This window comes from Rhopilema esculentum, chromosome 13 (assembly GCF_057945365.1).
Source record: "Rhopilema esculentum isolate cy_ngs chromosome 13, ASM5794536v1, whole genome shotgun sequence".
NCBI lineage: Eukaryota > Metazoa > Cnidaria > Scyphozoa > Rhizostomeae > Rhizostomatidae > Rhopilema > Rhopilema esculentum.
The window spans coordinates 4,253,854-4,276,163 of record NC_142827.1 but is presented as its reverse complement, the minus strand read 5'-3'; the positions used below and the strand labels follow the sequence as shown (position 1 = coordinate 4,276,163).

At 35.3% G+C, this 22,310-nt stretch overlaps 2 protein-coding genes across 2 annotated transcripts; both read right to left on the bottom strand.

The window, feature by feature from the left end:
* Positions 1-64: 64 nt before the first annotated feature.
* On the bottom strand, positions 65-10,983 carry LOC135691982 (cAMP-dependent protein kinase type I-alpha regulatory subunit). The gene is made up of 8 exons (XM_065209997.2): positions 10,769-10,983; positions 5,566-5,712; positions 5,246-5,337; positions 4,574-4,682; positions 3,905-4,003; positions 3,147-3,389; positions 2,271-2,352; positions 65-1,540 (listed from the first exon to the last, which is right to left on the bottom strand). The coding sequence occupies exons 1-8, from the start codon at positions 10,943-10,945 to the stop codon at positions 1,368-1,370; spliced, it is 1,122 nt and encodes a 373-aa protein (XP_065066069.1). The 5' UTR covers positions 10,946-10,983; the 3' UTR covers positions 65-1,367.
* A 3,675-nt stretch (positions 10,984-14,658) lies between these two features.
* Positions 14,659-22,221, bottom strand: LOC135691577 (uncharacterized). The gene is made up of 3 exons (XM_065209466.2): positions 21,548-22,221; positions 20,044-20,152; positions 14,659-15,741 (listed from the first exon to the last, which is right to left on the bottom strand). The coding sequence occupies exons 1-3, from the start codon at positions 22,154-22,156 to the stop codon at positions 15,671-15,673; spliced, it is 789 nt and encodes a 262-aa protein (XP_065065538.2). The 5' UTR covers positions 22,157-22,221; the 3' UTR covers positions 14,659-15,670.
* Between the last annotated feature and the right edge of the window lie 89 nt (positions 22,222-22,310).

The window sequence follows — 22,310 nt, the reverse complement described above, 5'->3', positions numbered from 1 at the left end:
ATACTGATCTCGAAAATCCTTTTTAGATTTGACCCAGAGATAAAACAAAAAAAGAGAAAGAATATCAAGCTTTTTAACTAGATAATAAATACGATTCACTGCAGCTACGTCAGATAAACATTACTTGCAGGTCAGAAACACAGTTAAGGGATCAAATAACAGATGTACAGTGCTATTTATACTACTATATAACACAATAACAACTAAAAATGATTTATATAACACATCTAATGACAGTGTCGATTGCGACCAACCATTGAAACAATCATCAACCCACTGGAACTTTGAATAAACAAAATGGTAAAAAAAAAGAGAGGCAAAACAGACAAGTTTGAATTGTTCATGTGTCTAAGTCTCTTGATGTCCATAAAGCAAAGTTCTGCTAGGAATCTTTACCGGGGAACGATTCCTAGAAATCAAGGAATCTTTTTGGGGTCACCACAATGTAGAATCTCTAAACTTTGCATACAGCGATTATTGATCGATGGTTTGCACAATCAGACTGCACACCAGCACCGCTTTATCTAAATCTAACACAGGGCACACTGTTGACAAAATACTTATATAGTACCATTTTAATGGAGAGTTTGGACTAGAAACTCGGGGTAGGTGGGGAGGGGACAATAACCTGATATGGTGAATAGGAGTCTCGAAGTGAAATAGAAATGAAAAGTCGCCCAAGAACTTTAAATTTGATTTCCAGCCTTCTAAATATTGGGGTATCTGATTCTTAATAATCTTTTTCACGAGAGCCTAAATATTTTTGGGACACTACACGAAAATGCCTGAAGAAAAGTTTTCTTTCAGTATTTCAACATATTTTCGATGACATTAACCGTTTATCAAAAGCCAAGCTGGCACAAGGCACTGACAAGTGAGTTGTTAGCCTGGCGATACTGGAGCCAAACGACCAATTCTGGTTCTTTGAAATTCAGTTCAAAAAATTTATCATTTATCATATCGTGACAGAGGATGAATAAGCAAAAACTCTCTTCTCCAAAACAAAACCACAGTCTAAGGTACGGAGACAGCAGAGACGCTTTGTTAAAACAGATCTCCTTAACAGGTGAATTATGGTGAAAGTAGCAAGCAGTTATCCGTATTCTTGTAAGATGTCGTTAAGCTTTTATCATATGCTTTAACACCTTCTATTCCACGATATCCCATTTGATAAAAAAAAATTAAGAACGTAATTGTCCTTTTTATTACATCACATCAGGGTCAATGAACAAAAAATAAGGTCCCAGCACCCGAGAATTAAGTCCTCACTTACAACTGCGGAATAGCTAATTGAAGAACTACAGATCTGCATGTTTAATGTCCTTTACGTACAATTTCGACGTAACATTTAAAGCTACGAAAGGTCTTTAAACAACCAGCGACACAAAACTGTTGTATTGCTGTATGTTCCTCTTCAATATGTCAATGCATGGGCCTAAGACACGTTCGAAACGTGCGCGATCAAGCTTGACACACTTGAGAGGCCCACGTGCAATTACAGTTGCAGCACGTGGTCTGTTCAGCACAAGAGCGATTTCCCCTACGAACAAAAACGAGCCTATTATTATGGGTCATAAACAAAAGGGAATGAAAGATTTTTTATAGATTCCAGGTCAATTATCAAGAAATGAAGCATCGCTACACATAAGTAATATTGAAAGATAGCTATTGAGATCTTTGAAGTTTTATGTTACAAGTATGGAACAAAGCAATAAAACATCCCACTAGAGGTGTGCATCAAGTTATTATAGTTAGAGGTTTTTACTATCGATCTTTATTAAGAAGAGTCTTCAAATCCCCCTTCTGCAATCCAGAGCAGACCGTGCTGTGATCTTACATCCCCCTTTTTCTCACAAGTTTGATGCCATTAAGATATATACACCCAAAGATGAACGGGGGAGATTTGGGAGGATGCACTATATTTGCAACTATTTAGAACATTTTATCGACAGCTGTGTTCAGGATTGTAGTATCCGGTATTCACTTTTTTGGTCTTTTAGGTATTCAGACATGCATCGGTATATTTGCATAGAAAATAAACACGGAAATAGGCAAAAAGTTCGCCTAACATGGGTCAAAGACTTCAAGCCATAATTATCAAATAAAGTAATGATGGCATTATCCTGTTCGAATAACCCATGTAAAAGCATGATTTTATCCTCCCTTTAGACTGCTTCACATGTAAAGTTGTTTCATTTTAACGATTCCCTACCATTTACAAAGTAAACATCCGGACTAAAATTAAAATAAATTGAAAGTAGGAAACGTACCAAAATAGTCGGAGGCACCCAGTTTACTGACTTCAATCGGATCTTCATTTGGACCTCTTCTTTGATAAACCGCAGCTTGTCCCTAAATAAGGCAATAGATAAAGAATTGGCTTTGAAAAAAGCAAACATTTGAGTATACTGAAGCTTTTCGTCTGACACTCTTTAGAGTATAAAACGTCAGAACATAGACCGAAAACTCTACGCTAGGAAATATATGTACCCAGTTATGGATCGAAATAGGCCGATCAGAAACGCGAGCATATGACTGTTGAGGTTGCCCAATCAGTGCCGCTTGCCTATTGAGAATGTTACCAATGGAGTCCTAAGGTGAAAACGAACACCTTCTGTCTACACAAAAGCGGTTTTTCGTGTTTATGTAGATAGATTCCAAGGCTGCTAGATGGAAGGACGATCGAGATGATAAAGAATTGTCATATCAATTACTCTGTTATGACAGTATCAATAAAACATTGCTTCAGGTATTAATAAGCTATTAAGATTTGAAAGTCTATGCTGAAGAGTATTTTTAACAATGAAAGTGGCCAAGGTGCCTAGAAATACATCACCTACTTACATTCTAGATGACTCTACTTACAAAAAAACATTGTAACATGGGGTTTTTGAACTGAAACTAGTTTGTGAGTATTTGTGGAAAACAATAATCGAGAACATTGGACAGTCAAACGTTTTAGTCTATTCTATTTCTAGGCTTATGGTTGTTAAGATGATTCGCACGATGCATTGAAGGTACATTCAAAATAAATTCGAATCATGTTAATACAAATTTTCCATCCATACTTTAAAGTCACTTTGTTCGTTTAACATAATATCATAATGCTTCTTAATACCTAAACAAAGCAAAACAAATAAAAATACCTCAACAATGATGAAGAATTCATCTCCAGGTTCCCCTTGCCTGACAATTTCTTCTGCATCCTGGAATGTACATGGCTCAAGCGAATCACAAATCGTCAACCTCTCCCAGCTGTCCAAGGACTCCAGAATGCTTACTTTACCCAAGAAAGATTCGTACAGTTTCCTCTTCCTTATCTGACTGCCCATTAGAATCCTTCGGTACGAGATACGATCAATGGCCCACAGTTTTACATCTGTCTTTGCCTGTAAAAGGAAGCATACTTGCAAACTGTTGAAATACACTAACATTCTCATCATTACCTTCATAATTACATCTTAAAAAAGCAATTTGAAACTAGAAGTCTGAAAATACTGGAAAACAAAAAATGAGTCCGGCGAATAAAAATATCTCCGAAGCATCTATGAGTCTTCATAACTTGTGTTTTGTCTTGTTGCAAGCAAATTTTCCATATTATTATAAATTTTTTCTTTTAATTGACAACTCAGCTGGTAAAGCCTCAAGGTGATGGAAATGATAGATAGATTCTCCTAATGCTAAGCAAATCTTAGTGGTGAATCCAGGATATCGCTTAAATTATTGCCCTTCTACTTCCAGGAAAGAACAAATTACAGGTAGCTTTCTAACGTTTCAGAAAAAATATAATAATTTCCCCTTTCATCAGTATGATATAAATAGTCTCTCAAAACATGAATTTATAAATAATTTCTTACTTCTTGAATCATATACATATACCATAAAAACTAAAAGAACAACGCACCTTTACAGTAGCAGCTCTTGGAGTGCCATAGATCAATGCAAGCTCTCCAAAACTTCCACCGTCAGTAATTGAAGTGACAAGCTCATCAGCTACAAAGACCTGTCAAGTTAGATTAAAAAAACTAAAAAAAAGATCATTGTGATTATTTTAGTACATCTTAATCATCAATAGCCAATTCTCCAACACACAACTCTTGCCTCCCAATGGCAACTATTAACATTACTTGACATTAAAAACGGCAGAATTCAGGTAATTTTTACTCTGTTTACTAGTCCATCACACAGTTCTAAATACCATACAGACCCTTAGGCAGGGGTGCCATGGAGGAGGGTTTGGGGGCTCAGCTCCCTATCAAAAAAATAAGAAAAACTTTGTGGGGGGTCCAGCCCTCTTAACAAGCGACACTGACAAATTCAGTGTTAGCAACCCTTCATTATGCTATAGATATTCCGCTGTTGTGGGTGTGATCACAGATGTGGCCTATAAAAGCTGCCTAAAGCTAAACCTCCCCTTCTAAGTTTATAGGACAGCACCCCTGCCCTTTAGTATGCTGAAAATAATTGCAACAGTTGCTTGGTGATTACAACACATGAGTATGAACAATTAGTCATTAATGTGAGTCCTGATAGCTACCAAGTGTATACAATTCAAACATGTCTTCAGACTTACATCAACTTCACCGCTGTCAACAATGTAAAAGTTATCACCCTCATCACCCTGCATGATAATCACTTCACCAGCACCGTGCTTCACTTGAAACATGGCGTCAAAGATGTCACTGAAAAAGAGTGTAGTTCAAACTTATGGCAGGAATGAAGATAAAAAAAAGAACGCCACCAGATTCACACTTCAAAGCAACATAAAAGTTATGTATCAATTTGGCAAGCAAAGCTTTGCACCCTTTAATAATTGGCAAATAATTGTTCAGGGAGGGACTTCTATAGAAGCATACCTGTCTTAAAACTTTTGACATAACATAGAAATGAAGACGACCATGGATGGCAAGAATTGCATATAGAGCTTCTCATGATTGAGCAACAACTTAATAAATACATAAAAAATATGCAACTAGTACTGTCTAGTAGCCACTGTTTGGACAAAACTAAGGGCAATAAGTTTTCTTTTTCTAATAAAAGGTTTTGGAATAATAGCTTTATAAAATGGAAATTCTCGTATTTTGAGAGACGATTTTGTTTCTGTGTTGAACTATACAAACAATTTCTAAAAATGCTTTTTAAAACTGATTTCAACACTAAGCATGATTTCATCAGTAATTGAAGACTGCAATTTGTTTGTAATATCATATCATATCTGGCTTTTTTTTAAACTAGATTATCTAACCTTCTTTCATTGTCATCCAAGTGTGTAAACAGAATATTCTTTTCTATGGCTTTGGACAGAGAAGCCATTGTCTTGTAGTCTTTTGGAATTACCTGGGACAAATGAGGTTTTGACAAATAAAAATACTAGTAGCATTAAATCTCAGCTGCATTAAAAAGTAACCATAGCCTGAAAATTGCAATGGATTTGATCATTATAATAAGAAAGCAAAGAGCGTTCATAGGAATAGCATAAGAAAAAAATTGAGCTATGTATAAACTTCACATAAATGACATGAGCTTGATAACAGCACAAAAATTCATCAGTTCTTCCTCCCATACCTTTTTGACATATGAAGCAGCATCCTCTTCTGTCATTACAGCTGCACTGACAGCCCCTCTTCTCCTTCTTGAAATGCTGGCCTTTGGAGGAGGCTGATCTTCAGCAACCTCAAAACTAGCCTCCTCATTGCTCTTCTTATCATGTTCCTGAATTAAATTCAACATAATAAAACAAGATGAATTGCTAGTAAACCATGACTACAAAGCATGTTAGAATTGGCCTGGGAGAATTTGGCAATATTGGCAGTATTTGGCAATAAGGCCTAGCCCACTTCCTAAACTGAAATGAATATATAAATGCAAGTATGAGTATAAGGAACAGTACAGTGTTATAAATATGAAAATCCACTAAAAAAGTATCAAGTGAAAATTCTTCATAAGGTTAAAAATTTTTTATATAGATTATGGAACAATTACTAGGTTCGCTGTAAGGTTTTTTCATCCATCTATGGCTTATAGAACATGAGCTGCTAAAAATTTGCACATTCTTGACAATAAGATTGCTGACTAATTATGGCAATATATGCTTTCTTGTACCTGTCTATGGAACCAGACATTTGGCTTTTATACAATGGTATTGTTTATTTCACTTAACCATACCTTCACAACATCTTTCATACTTAAGTTAAAATCTTTAAGTTCACATTATGATGAATGATAGGAAAATTTTGCTTCACTGTAGAATTTTTCATTCATGTGAAGTGTTTGATTTGATAAAGAATTTGCGATCCAAAAAGGATAGTGAAATTTTTTGGGGAAATTTAGTGAAAATTTCTAGTTTAAAGGACGTTTTTGAGGTTTGTCTTCTTAGAATTTGAGACCTCAACACTATGTCACATAAAAAGCTATGGATATGCCAAGATGGTTCTCCCTCAAAAATTTCTGTCTTTCTTCATTTCAAATCAAAGATCATACTGCAGCATTGATAGCACATTCAGTGTCACTGTATATTATCATAAGAGGGAAAACAAGAAACTGAAACCTGAAACTGACAGAGTAACTAAATACTACTCTCTAGTGAAGACTGAATAAAAAAGTGCCAGTTTAAACTGATTGTGTATATGGCCTACAGTTTGGTTACCATGTAAGCAAAAATACCAAACAAACTACCAGAGATACTGAATTCAAATTTGCATCAAATCAAGCAACAAACGGGACTACAATTTTCCATGGATATATTCACTTTGTCTGATGATAGCTTGTGGCCATTATATACAAGGACATTATATACACCTTATTTCATTATCCCAAATACAAATCCAGGATATCTTGTATATGGACATCTTTATTGATCTTTATTTTATTTATTACTTTTAAAAAAAGTGCCAAATATATCTTTATTTCTTTATGAGCCTTCTTTAGAGCCACTCAACCAAGCCTCTTTTTAGAGCCCTGTAAATTATTTGATTAATTTTATGAGGCAAGGACCAACAGTAGGGAATGTTTCTTGGAAAATACATGCATCAAATGACAAAATTGTCAGTTTCACATGACAAAAATTCATGCACAAAGCAGGTACATCAAACATTTACATCAGTTGAAAAAATAAAGCATCATTGGCTCACACTGGAATATACTCGGAGTACTTTCACATCTTGTTGTGGGGAATAAAATACTACAATAGAAGTTAACTGGACAATCTAACAAAATCATATTAACCATTTTATTATAGCACATTAACTAACTAGAAGCTTCATTGATTTATGTTAGCCTAACCATTTAGATAACGTTTCTTAGTTATATTCATCAATTAAAATTTTCCTATAAGGGGGTGGCCTCTCCTCGATTAGCTTTGCTACTAAGAGACCTCCTCAAAAATTCCTCTTCATGCAAATTTTCTAAATTTTCTGTAGTTGTGTTTAGTCTTTAAACTTGTATTGTAACTTGTAGCCTGTAGTTTATTTCAATGTTTTGACAAAATTTGTATGTAGTGGAATTTAAAATTATATATGAACTGAACTGATAATGCTTTGTCAATTTGCAGGCAAACAATTTTATTACTTGTACTGATATCATTTGAAGGCTCCATATCAAGCAGTATCTTAACAACCTATTTTATATTTCAAAAAATAATTTTATGTAACTTGTTAAATCAGGTTGCTCTGCAAAGCATCCTTGCTTATAGTTAATAATTTTTCTCATAGATGTGCGAGAAACTTCATAATGAAACTTTGGATGATGATTTTAAGAACTGCAAAGGTGAGGAAATACATTGAGACATCTTTTTTGCATTTCTACAACAGCCAAAATTATTTATAGTTAATATCTTTTCTAATTTATCTGTGTCAAATTATATTATATTATATCCCTCATAATCATTATGAATGTTACAGCTTTTCCAAGGACACCTTCCACGACTTCTTCAACAAAAATGCAATAGAGATAGCTCTGCATTTTCAAGTTGCTTCCGTGGCCTCCAAAAAAGCATGTTATGTAAAGACCATAAAATGAGTTAAAAACAATTAAATTGATAACGAAAGTTTTGCCAGTAGACCTTCAAAATAAACTTTGTTTTCAATCATCTGTCTGTGAGGTCCCAGACAATACCAGATATGAATGAGTCAAACAAGGCTTGTTGAAAGATGAAGTGTTATTGATTGTTATCTTATCGCTCGAAAAACTACAGATCAATAACCTAAGTTTCAAAATCAAAATTCCAAACACCTCCAGGCTAAAATAACAACCATAGAGAGAGAGAGAGTAGTTACTGACAAGACGTGTCACAAGCCAAAGCAATTATGGATCGATTACACAGTACTTATCATGTTTTTTGTTGTGTTCCACTGTGTTTCTCTAATACATCTGTCAGTCCTTTCGCAAGAAATAACCCACGCGAGTTGCCCATCGCTCCTATGATTTCTCTTGCGCGAGCGATCGTTCTAATAGTGATAGCTCGCGCAAGAGAAATGTTAGTTTGCAGTAACATCAAATGAAAACAAACGGTTATGATGACCTTTTATGCACTCCAAGAAAGAATAGATACCAAATACAAATGTGCAGGAGCGGATCTAAGCAACAATGATTGGGGGGGAGGGGGGGTTGTTGACAAGACTTTTTTTATTATCATGTATTGACTCATAGTATCATTGATTGACACTTTAAGTTAAGCCTTGCTTAGTCATGCTGTGAACACGTTTTTACTACTCTTACACTGAATACGTAACATGGCCTAGTATTATATCCTGACCGTATAAGTTGTTTTATTATGTTCATTCAACTGTAGTTTATCTTTCAAGATATTCTTCGTAGCATTCTAATAACTACAACAGTTGCCTGATGATTGCATTAAACATGACACTTATTTGAGTAGCAGCTTAGAAGTGTCCTTTTCTATACCCCAAATAGCGTGATTTCAAAACCATACAGAATATGATTTCTTTTAAAAAATTTTTTGTGAACAAACAAATACGGATATGAAAAACAAGGATAGTTTGATTAAAAGACTTTGTTTCGGCTAACTTTGTATCTTTTACCAGTAGCTTTAAATCTTAAAATGCAACAATATCAACAAAATTTAAGAAGAATATAGTTAAGCATAACAATAACCACTTGTGAATCTTTACTCTCATAATAAAAACATCTGTCCAGCACATTTTTAGAGGACTTTTAAAACAAATTGCTGGAGAATGAATCTGAGCTATGCAGGTACTTTGCTTATAACGAAACAATTTGGGCTGCAATTAGCAATAAGCTTTCTCACAATAATAATAATATTAGCAGACTTGGAAATTAAAAAGGGGAGAAAAAGTAGAGTCTGCGCAACCTAGCTTTTTCTTGTTTGCTGACATCAACATTTATTCTAAGCGCAAGAACAACAGCTTGCCTTGCTGTCCTGTGCAAAGACAATATAATAAATATGTCCAAGAGATTTAAAAGAAACTAGCCATTACTTCTAAATTTGAAAGCATTTGAAACCATAGTATTTGAAAGACAATTCAGATAATTTTAGTTGTTCAAAAGAACAAACAGGCCTATTCTATTATCCTGACACCATTTATTTATACCTCTGCTCGAAGGTGCCTCTTTGAAAACTAAAAAACAATTGAATTTCCCCTAACAAATCAAATTCAGTTCCTTGATTTTGAGGAACCTGCGAACAAGAAAAGCGGCTCGGTTGCACAGACTCTACTTTTTCTCCTCTTTTCAATTTTGTCAACAGAGGTTATATAATATAGGCTTGGAATAACAGATACACTCAATGATAATATATAAATTGACTGCAAATAAACACATTAATATTCAACTGTCTGATTATATAATATCAAGGTTGATCTATTATTGGTCAATTTTTACATCTTACTTTTATGTCTTATTTGAATTGATTTTTCTAATGTTAGAAACCATGACAAATTTCTAGAGTTTGAACAATTCTGACACTGCGAATCACTGAGCTTTCAGTTAGTGAAAGAAAGAAGACTGGAACATACAACTATTCAGTGTAACAGCTAAAATCACTATAAGAAAAATAAAGTATACGATTTATTTGACGTTTAAAGTTATTTTTGAATAAACCATCTAAGGTTTTGATTCTCTATCTCAAGGTAATCATCCCTACATGGGATGATATATGCAAGCAGACAGAAAATATGCTCAAATATATACAACGTGTCCTCTAGCAACAAAAAACAATGTAAATAAAACTTGATAATTAGATGTTGTGATGCTAGAACAATCAATTTTAATGCTGGTCAAAAGAGAATAGAGCAAGTGGAAATCTTTTCTTGGCGTTTTAATGTACAGCTGGAAGGCTTCCCTAGTAAAAATGTGTGCATTGCACAATGTCGCGTATACTTGTACCTCTACAGAACATTCGCAACAAAACTACCCCTTGCTCAAGAAAATTGGCTATCTAAACATATTTATATAAGTACAGAAGAATTTTAGGCAATTCGTTTCAATAATCACATTTAGGATCATTTTTAAGAAGTTTGAGTAACATCGAAGTCATGATTCAAGTGAAAGACAGACAACGTAGGTGGCCTTCTGTAATCCAAACCAAACTTGGTTCTTTCTGGGCTCGCAATAACTCATTACCCATTTGCAACAAATCCATTCCCTAAATTTCATATACTGTATACCTAAAGCTAAACTACTCTACTAGGACACTGAAAATCCTTGCTAAAATCGTTGCTCCGTTTCAATAATGACACTATTTAGATTTATCATTCAAAAAAGTTAGGCCAGAATATGGCGACGGGCTCACCTTCTCCAGCTTCTCGAAGTGTTCGCGCAAATACCTGAATGGGTTATCAGGTCTAGCAACGCAAAGTTGAACTATTGCATCCTTTAGAATACTTTGAATGTTTTTCTGTTCCACGTACTGCTCGCACTCCCGTATCATTTCAGCATCATTTTCGGCTGTTTGCGAGTCTGAAGCCATTTTCAACACTCAAGTTGCTGGATGTGAGAAAATTTCTAATTGATGCTAATTTATGTTAAATTATCCGCTATATCTACATTTCAAACACGCCGACAGCTCCTTCACGAATTTTTTTGCCCAAATGGTCAGAGAAGGCGATCAAAGGGGCAAAGTTACCCCTAAAAATTATAACAAAACTCTTAAAAGTTTAACAATTTCTTTGAAATAGCATAAAAATAACCAAATAAGGCTGTGAAGACGAAATTTTTAAAAAGAGGAAGGGATGTGGAAATAATGGGGGCTTCTTCACTCTTTACGACTCTGTTATTTACATTTTTGGGAGATTACAGAAATTCTCTTAGGCTCTGTTAGTTCCCCTTTCTCACCAGATCTGCTATTGACGAGCTATAGGGAACAGGATAACTATTCCTGCCCTTTACCTCTCTATTGCAGAGTTTGGAAAATTTGAAAGTGTATTAAACTAATTTCGTTTTAAATGGAGTACTATTGTAGTATCGATGATAACATTTGGATTGCCAGAGACAAGGCAAGTTTTGCAACAAAAAGGAGGTATTACGTGTGGGAGAAGCCCTGCTTCCTTGATAAAAATAAAGCATTTATAATCTTTCACAACATTGGCATATATATCATATACTATTTATAAATAAATATATCTTATGAAAATAACCATAGATTAAGAAAAGGGACTTTGTAAAGTTCTTAAAATCAAGTTATTATTTCCTTAAGTTAGTATCCTTATTCTTAACACATGCCCATATTTCCGATAAAACATTACAACGTGGAAAGCGATCTTCAGAAGAACACATTTACAATAACTGTTTGCCACGAAATAAAGATAAACAAGAATATTTGACAAATTTTTATAGTTCTGTATTTTGGTTATTCGTGCTTCATATCGAAACAAGTATTGAAAACTGGATATCTAAAACTGGTAAAGATATTTAGTCCTGTTCGTGGAAGTTATGCAAATTTATGCGAGTGACAGCTGCTGGTTCTCGAAGCGATTTTGCGCGAATAAATAGTGGCAGCAGCTGCAACGGGTTGATCAAGGAAAGCTTGCACTGCTGTTGTATGTTCAAAATTTACTAGGTCAGCCAGCTTCTGAAGGCGACGAAATGAGGTCAAGGAAAGCAATCGAGTTTGTGCAAAACTACTTTCATACTGCTCGAGGTCCTTCAGTGTCTTTCAGATTGGGTGTTAGTTAGTTTCAAATATCAGACAGATAATATTTATGAAATATTGCCTCCGACTTCAAGGGAGTTTAATGAAAGAAAGACCGCCCCTCCCCCCAATTTTTTTGAAAAAAAGGAACTCTGGCCAAAAGTATTTTGCAACTAATTTGAGAATTGGAATACCCTTATTCAAACTTAAAACACTCGCAAGAGGAACTGAACTCAGCTTATGTCTCATCACAATCTTCTTTAAATTTCCAGTTGCTGCTCTTCCTGTCTAATTGTCGCACTTTTTCATATAAGAAAATTATAAACTGTTAATTCATAGCGCTACTTGGAAGGGCAGTCTACAGAAAGAGAAAAACGTGGAAAAAATTTAATTTCAACTTCCCTAAAAAAGCCATCCATAAGGTTCTAAAACTTATCAGAAATACCATTACGTACGTATCAGGAACCATTGCACCTGTCAGAAATGAAAGACCCTATCGAAAACCCAAGCAATGGTCAGAAATCTAAGATCCTATCAGAAGACCAAGTATACTTAAGAAAGCCAGCTATGCATCAGAAATCTATCAGAAATCCAAGAATCTATCAGAAATCAAAGAATCTATCAGAAATCCAAAAATCTGTCTTCTTCCTAAACTCTGTACCAAAATGTACTGAAATTTCATCATCTTTACCACAGGTGACATTAGACACAAATATGAATGGTGTCTACATATATTTTCTACAAAACTATCCACAAACTATGTATAAAGCTGCCAAAAAAATATACAAAAGCCAAAGCACTTAGAGGGGGATTTGAGGCCAGGTTTCCCTAAATGAGAACTGGTGCTCTAAGATTTTTAATTATTGAATGTTCTTACAAATCTTCTTTGCAAGGTGCAAAAGTAGAAAGTATGACTCAAAATTTTTGCTTTTTTCAAAGACATTTTCAACTTTTGTACCACGAAAAGATTTTTTGTATATTAGAATTCTGTGAAGTTGAACATCAGCAATATTGTGGAAAGCTTCGAGTAATTGGCCGATAAGAGGGGCAAGTTCTCATAGATCCCATTCTTGCTGCCACCCCTGTTCTTCCTAACCAACTATAGAATATTTCTTTAAAAGCTGTCAATTTTGAAATTGGCTTGCTTTGTCTAGAAATAAAACAATGATACGTATACATTCAACAATCACTTTCCTTAACCTCTACCTATCTAACTTCAAAACATTTTTGAAAGCGTCGTAAGGCGAGTTTTGTTTTTCATTTATTCTCCACACTACAACGACATATTGCAAAAGAATGGCAAATTGCTGCGATTGCAGATAATTTCTTCACAAACTTGTCGATTTCTAGAAGACAATTACAAAATGTTTCACCAACAGACTTTAGAGCAGTTGGTGTGAATCTGCACACATGATTTGGCAGCAGCTAGATGCGAGGAAGGAATGGGGGGGGGGGTGGCTAGATGACCCGCCGCACCAGGCTCTGGCACATACTCAATGCTCCTTCACTCCAGAACGGAGGGTTGCTTCGCTTATTCAAAACTTACTCCTGTTCGTCTACCCAACAATGTCTTTTTAGGGGTATGTTGGCATTGGTGATTTTTCATGAAAACATCAATATAAATTGGTTATCAGTGTGATAATTCCATTTCTATTAATTAAGTTGTATTTGCGGTAAATTCAATAAGAAAGATGTAACAATAATCCAAAATATGAGTAAAACTAACGACTTTCAATGTGAGTAGGGCTACACTAATTTTTTATAAGAAACAAAGGTCGATGTTGAGAACTCCAGTTTCTTAATGTTCTGGAAGTTTCAATACTCGTTGTTTCTCAAGAGTTTCTTAATTATGATGTCATGAAAGATGATGTTATGAAATGTGCGTAACCTTTTTTTTCACGTCAAGAGATTCGCTTCCGTTCTGACGTTGTATTTAGACGTGGGAAGTATATTTTTATCCCTTGTGTCTAAATTTCTAGGCCATAAGGGCAATTAGGTTGTTGGCTTTTACAGAATTTCGTTGTTCTCAGTTTTATCACGATTAAATGCGTCGAGTACTGAAGTTTCTTAATTTTTTCTGACTGTCCAGTACTCGTTTCTTATAGCCAGTTTCTTATAAAAAAGGGGTGTATACAATTAGACAGATTAGTGGCTATTTCTACGTTACTTTAGGTAATCATCACGTGTTTTAAGAATGTAATGATCGGGAAACATATATACACATCATCAGAGGGCAGTTTTATAAACACTGCACTTGGTTACATTTATTAATTAACAAAACTGTTTTGTCAATGCACATAATGAGTATTACTTTATATGCTTTAGGGTCTTGAGAAACTATTCTAATCCAAAAATAAACTGCAGGAAAGGCCTTTTGTTTAATTGAACATTTGTTTAATGTTCAGTTACCCATGAAGACGCTAAATTTTTATTTTATCGATTTCCCATTTACCGAGCTGATTTTACCTGTAAAGCAGGTTTGTTGCTAAAAATCCCGCGTGCTGATTGGTCAATACCTTTGGAGAAAAATGGAACAGAGATATCTCAGCCGATTAAGTTTTCACCACTTTGCTGACTAAAGTCAGTCGTCTGTTATTAAGAATTGCCATTATTCAAATTTTCATTAATAAAACTTTGCAAAAATACACCATGAAGACTCTATATTGGCTTGGTTCGAAGTAAATCAATCAATACAAAATCTCATCAAGCTAACAAAAGATTTTAACATTTTTAAAAACAGCATAACTTTGAGTTAAAAAATTAAGCAACTCTATATTGCTTTGACACATTCTCCTTGACTCCCAAATGTCCACTATTCTTGCTAATTATGATTTAGAAAATTCTTTCGGGTATAAATCAACATTCTCTCCATATCAGTGTTATGAACGGCAATGTGGTAGATTTTCTGAGCAACAAACTCTATGGGAATATCATCGATGGCCACCTGCTGCAGGTTCATCGTATATTTGATCTCTGTGTTTCTCGCACGTACCTCGAATTCGCCAAAACCAACTTACGCAACAATTTTGCTTTAAAACGTAATTTGGTTTTTGAATGAACCGTATGATTTATTGAAAGGAATCGGGATCGGAGCAATGCGTACCAAGTTATGTAATAAGTGTCTGTTACATAAGAAAGAGGTACTTGCTTCTGTTAGAGAAATTACATGCAGTCTTTAAACTTCACCTTGGAATACCCCCCCCCCCCCTTGAATAAGCACGATCCTAAAGTAGTTTCTGTGAAATAAGGCCCCATCCCGAGTAAGCACCCTTTGGCTGAGACATGTCTCGAAAGCAATAGGTATATCCAAATACATTTCAATTTTTAAGTATACTGACAAGGCGGCTATTGCATAAGCCCCCACCTCCGAATAATCCCCCTTTCGAAAAAGCCCCCTCCTCAATTTCTTTGCGAAATAAGCCCCCGGGGCGTATTCGAGGGCTTTCGGTAAGCATAGCTTTTGCAATGTGCTGTGTGTCAGTCAAATTTAGATTGGCATTTCAGATTTCTAATTTACGTTTAAAACCTGTTACCGAAACTTCATGAATACAAATTCAGTTAGGTTTACGACAAGAGTTTGACTATTTTCTCTGCTCTAAGGATCGTCGTTGATAACTCACTGTTTATATCTTCGTCTGTAAAAGAAAAAACAAATGTAAGAATTTTCAAATAGCCAAAAATGAATGAAAACAAACTGGACCAAAACTATGAATATGAAAAGTTTGTTGGTAGGCTGATAAATGGGTCTCCGTGGCCGGAGCAAACCAATAGCAAATTCTAAGGTGGCTCCTCCTTCAACACCCCCTCCCCCCATTTTGCTCGAGATAGCCTTTCTAGTCAAGGAAACACGGTGACAATGCCAACGTGCTTTAGTGACAATGGCAAAGTACCTCGGTAACAATTTCTATGCACATTGGTGACAAAGCCTTTTTTAAAGATAAACATATAAATAAGATTCAAAAAACGGCCGATTAAAAAGAAATGAAGAGATCGGGAAACGGTATGGAGTAGTAGGCAAAGTGAAGAAATTTGAAAGATATGACTTTGATGGTTCTACCGAGCTGTGAGACAAAGCGGTCCAGAAGCTGATGGTCAAAAACAAGGAACCAATCAAGCACAAAATCCTTTCTCTCCGGTTACTTTCCATCCGCTTCTGGAAATAAATTTATGTTTACCTCTCATCATTATCGTTAGTTTACGTTTGTATTCTGACGAGTGTATGACGAAAAGTACTGTGGTGTGCTCTGTTTCCGTGCTATCTTCAAATTGCGTACGAAAATTTTGCACAATTAGAAATTGTATGCTGCAAAAACGTCTCAGAAAGTTTTGCTGCTAGAGTCATTGTCGTAGAACACCTTAAAAGCGCAGTGATAACATGTATCTTTCCACATTTTCCCTGCATAGTTCAAGTTTTGCATCGTTTTCTTCACCAATGACGCCAAGAGAATCTTCACACTAGAAAATGACAGTGGCTTCTCAAAAATCGTGATACAAAGTATGTTGACCTCCAAGTATCTCATTCCAAATAAGTCGAATCTACATGTAAAGAGGGTTTTCTAAAAGCCAACATTTTCTACACTTGAAATGTTTTCTAAGGTTTTACAAACCCAATTGGAATGGGACTCACCGGGAAACTTCCCGTTGTCCCGCCTAACAACAAAGCCCCTGATAAGTTCTGCTGAAGGGAAACCTCTAAAAAGAAATTGAATATGAAAAAATGCTGGAGTTTCTTCTTTGAGACTGGCAAGAACGGGCAAGTGCAGCGGTGTTCATTCTTTTTGCCGCCCTTTCCCTTCTTCATTACTTCCAAGCAGCAACAGCAACAACAGCTTGCAAATGACAACAGCGTTTCGGGCTTCACTTCACCCACCTTTGCATGGAAACTGACAAAACACATGAAAACCGATCTTGTTTCTTCTTGGAACTTTCAATATAGGTTTTATAAGACATGATCTGATCTTCAAGCTGTATCGCTGTTAAATGAAGCGACTCACAAGAATGCAAAAGACAACGGCAATGGCTACGAGCAAAGGAAAAAATGGCCTAAGTACATATGCCTACAAGAGATTGATAACCGTGGACCAGTCTAACTCTACTGATAAACCATTAAAAGAGTTTTCTTTCGAAAGCCAGCCAAAGGATTCGACTTCTATCTGTTACGTTGAATTTGCTTGCAACGGCAGGTATCTTGCTTGCGTCCAGGTTAGACATATGCCAAAAGTCAAGCAGTTTGCCGCGTGGAAAACCTTGACATCGGTGAGCCAATTGATGCTTTTGAAGTTTGTTGACAAAGCCCAGCAAGATTTTTATGATCAAGAGTCAACTGTGCATTTCGATTCTGACTTAGAGGATGATTTTTATGTAGTTGCATCCGAAAACCTAAAGTTAATTGAGGTTTATTGCGTGACAATGTCAAAAGACACAACCCAAATTGCTATCCACGGTTTCTCTTACAACGATCTTCTTCGAAAACCAGCAGTCAATGTATATGAAATTATCAATGGTGAAAATGATGACGTTTCTCTTGCCCATAAGGCCAGACTTCTTTTTGATTCAAGTGAAATATTATTTGCTAGAGTAACTGCTAGTACATTCTTTTCAACAAATGATGAACTTCTTATAACATCCATATGTAACGACTTCCACTCGGTTACAAAGACAAATTACTTAGACCTTTGGAATACAAAATCAAACAAAAGTGTCATAAGACTAAATCTAATCAAAGAATGCCCAAGATTTCAAGGCTACGTATCATCAATGGCAGTTTCAGCAGATAGCAAAATTTTAGCTATGGTATCTTCAACAATAAACTGGCAATTAGTATTATGTAGTATTCAAGAGAAGAAATTTGGCAAAATAATTTCATTACAAGAGCTGACTTATGACGAGCCAATGGACCATTTTGCAACATTCAGTGAATTTATCAGCAATGCAAAGGATTATGAGCTGTTGATTTGCACTTCAACAGGCGAATTAACAAAATTGCTTATTGATCAAAAAGCTCTAAAGATCAAACACATTATTTTTAGTACCAAAATGGTTGGAGATACACCTGGTCTCAGCATAGCTGGATTCAAGTATATCCCTGCATATTCTATCTGTGTGTTCAAAATGCATTGCAGGATCAGATTTGCAGATATTGAAACTGGCTCATTACTGAGAGGTTTTGACTTTAATGAAGGCTTCAGTTTCCCAGTTTGTTCTTGTCTTGCGGTTTCAAAGGATGGAATGGAAATATCGTTTATCAAAACCATTTCATCAATTTCAGTGGTGATTCTTGAGAATTGTGATATTAGTTTGAAAAACCTTTGCAGAAATGCAATAATAAAACTTTTTGCGGAGAACAAAATACCACAATTGGATTTACCAGAAACCCTCACAAAATACCTTCTTTATGGTAAATGTTAGCCAGGATTTTTTGCATGCCATTACACACGCTTAAACAAATTCAAATTATTAGATGACTTGATTGAAAGTCTTTTTTGCAAATTTTGTGAACAGGAAATATATTTTTTTGTAAAATGTGGCAATTTCTGACAATGATCATTTGATGTGTCTTTCAGGATCATGCAAATCATAATTTTTTTGAAGACCAAATTTGTTACCTTTTTGGTATATCATTATATGTTATTGGATAATATTTTGTCTTATGGAAATATAGTACAAGGAAATAACTAACAAATTAAACAGATCTTAAAATTGAAGGTTCTACACAGATTTTCATATTCAAGCCAATTGAATCCCTTGGTTGCCTAATAAAAAGGTGCATCAGAAATGAGGGAGCATCAGTTTTACTTAGCTTAAAGGCACTATATCTTACAAGACAACTGTTCAGTGTTAACAGTAGGATTTGGAGTGCATTTATGATCAAGGAAAAATTGTGGATTAGCCTTATGTTGCCAATTTTATACGTAATAATAGGTCTATTGTGTAGTCCAACCAATTGGAATTTAAATAGGGCACAATGGAGGGGGCACCAAAGGGGCATTTATGCCATAAGCTTCCTATTCTCAATCCAACTACACCACATTGCCATATTTTCAAATAATCAGATGAAGTAAGGATGTCAGCTCACACAAAATTGGAATATAGTAAAACTCACATAAGTTGAACTCAAATAAGCTGGATATTTCATAACTGGGACAAAAATACTTGTTCCCTATCCATTTTGCATATTAAGATTACAAGTTTTTATTGCATAACATCCGATATTTGCATTTTTGGATTAATTCTTTAAGTCTCTTGCGGAAAAAGAATTGCATAGATAGGATTTTTGCAACAAAACCAAGAAATTGTCATCCTAATGGTTCCCTTGAGAAAGGATCTGAAATATCTGATTAAGGTGTATGTTGGACTTCACCTAAGTGGGACAATTTTGAATGCTCTCAAGAGGTCCAATTTATGCGTGGTTGACAGTAGCAACATACAGGAAAAAAAACGAAACAAATCAGATGCGTTGCTGTCAGACACAAAATGATGAATGAAGTCATGCATGTTCTATGTACTGTATGTGTTATTACAACAACAACAACAACAACAACAACAACAACAACATCAACATCAACAAACACAAATGAATTTAAGATAGCTGATATTTCACTCCATCATATGGAGCTTATATTTTGCTCTGAGAAAACCCTGTATGCTGGGGTGAAAAATAAGCTATCTAAAATTTAGTTTTGTTCCTTGTTGTTTATTTTTGGTGCATTACAGTGACTCCTAATTATCAATATTTCATTAACTTTTTGCCCCAAGTATTACACTGAAGTCCTTTGAGCAGTTTGCTACCATGGCCTTTACATTTCTTGCAAACAAATTATTGATAGCATCTTCAGTTTTTTGGGTCAACAAACAAATCAGTATAGGATAGCCAATAAAAACATGACATGATATTTAATGACATCAAGTTCTGATTCAGAATTTTGTACTTTATTTACCTTCATTTTTCTCCATTATTTCTCTTGCCTTATTCAGTGTTTCTTGTCTTGAATTACCTTTAAGGTCTTTCATATACTTCAGCAAAATTTTGAAATGTTTGTTTGATACCTAAAAGCGATAATCAAAGTGATGAAAACATAATAAGATTGTTTATGAATTGCATTCTTAAAAACTTGAAAAGTCTTTGTGTTCAAAAGGAATCTTTATTAAACATGATTGAGCATGTGACAATTAACTCATGATCCAACTTATAACATGTTGATGATTATAACATTGGGCCTCTTCTAAATGACTCACAGGCCACACCCATAACCCTGTTGAAGCCACACCCACAACCCCATAACCTTTGGACCTGTTGAAGTCATTGTATTTATGTTACTTGGATTATTTTTTCATTTTTATGCAGCAAATGCAGCCTAACTTAGCTAATTATTGTACAAAGATAATGTTTAGAGTTTTCTAATGATCACACGAAGCACTGAGCTCAGAGTTTTTATAGCCCAGTCTGCAGAGTTATTTCAAGCAATTTTGCTGTGCCCTGTAATAAATCCAAAATTTGCATGGCTTTTCATAAGCAATTGGCTGCATCACTGTTACACTTAGTATTTTTTAAGAACACGATAAATTTACCCTGATATTTTTTAAAAATCTGAAAGAGTGCATTTTTTAAAATCTTTGTGTTCCTCTTTTGGTTCATGCCCTACCTGTGAGGCTTTAAGCCACAAACAATTTCAGCATTTCATTAATCTCCAGGTACATTGCTCATTTATAAATGCTTACGTGTATAGCAGCTATGGGTAATGGTGGGCAAGACCTCACGCAAATTATTTGCCCCCTTTTTATTCATAAAAATATCAAAGCCTTGTCCTAGCCATTCAATTTGAGAGATACTGTCTCATATCAAACATTTAACATATCAATGACATCAAGAAAGCAATCAAAACCCTGAAATAGCTTTCTTCCTGTGAATATTTATCTACAAACTGGAAGCATCCGAACTGGAAAAATTTTCCCAACCCTTCTACAGCAACCATGGTGCCCAGGTCCATTGAGAGGGGGACCAGCGCCTTGAGGTCATGGGGGCCAAATGAATGAGTAAAACTGTATGAGTTCAGTTTGAACCATTGCAGAGAAATGACTTCAAGAACATCTCCAAATGCATTTTAAGCTAATCTAAAGAGTGTGATCAAAAAAATTTTCTGTTCACTCCAATGGTAGGGGGCCTTGCTGTTTGGTTTTGCCCCAGGGCCTCCAAATCCTCTAGGCAGCCCTGATGGTACCACCTCAGATAGAAAGAAAATTGTGTGCTTGTTCTCAAAAATGCAGGTATACAGGGTTTTAAGACTAGTTTTAGGAGTTTTGCCTGCAATTTTGAAATCTTGCTGTGCAAAGCTAGCAATTCTAAAATGATCTTGTGTATGCATTTGCCATACCCTGCAAACAAACTGACCACTCTGTAGGCTAGTTTACAGCTCCTTATTGATCCAAAAAAAGATAAAATACCTTTGATTCATCATATAGGCTTTTTAACAGCCATACTTGTCGAACCTTCTTGAATGACCAATTGTTTTTGTCTTTCTTCCAAGTTAACAGGTATTCAATTGCAGGGTTTACTTCTTTTAATTGCATGCTTTCATCAGTTCCATCCTGTCCTGAAACATGATCTTTTTTATCTGCTGTAACCGACTTCTCTACGTCACTCAACACTTCTTTCTTCTTTTTTGGCTTGATTTTTTTAACTTTTTGTAACTTTGCAGTGTCCATACCTGTCAACACTTCAGTTAAATTATCCTTATTCTCGTCTAAATTGTTCATTTCATCTGAAAATACTATTTTGCTATCATTAATTGATTTTTTCTTGGTTTTCTTCCTCTTTTTCTTGTCATCATTTAAACTTACTTCTTCCAAATTTTTATCACACTCCTCTGAACTTGGTTTGTTTCTTTTGAAGCTTTTAGAAAATTCTTCAACAACAGTATCATTCAAGTTGTCCACTACTTTCTCATCATCCAGTCTGCATTCATCGTCGCCATCTTTTTCGGATCTATCTGCCTTCTTCTTCTTTGAAGTTTTTTTCGACTTCTTTACTTTTCTATTTTCACCTTCCTCCATCTCCAAGCCTATGCTAAAATTTATATTTCTGTCCCCACGAGGACCTAGGCCAATAACGTTGCCGTTTATCGACAGCCTCAGTTTATCGACTTTCTAAACGAGGCTTGGAGCCAAAAGAGGGACTTTCCATTGTTCACTTGTTTTTGCCAGATGA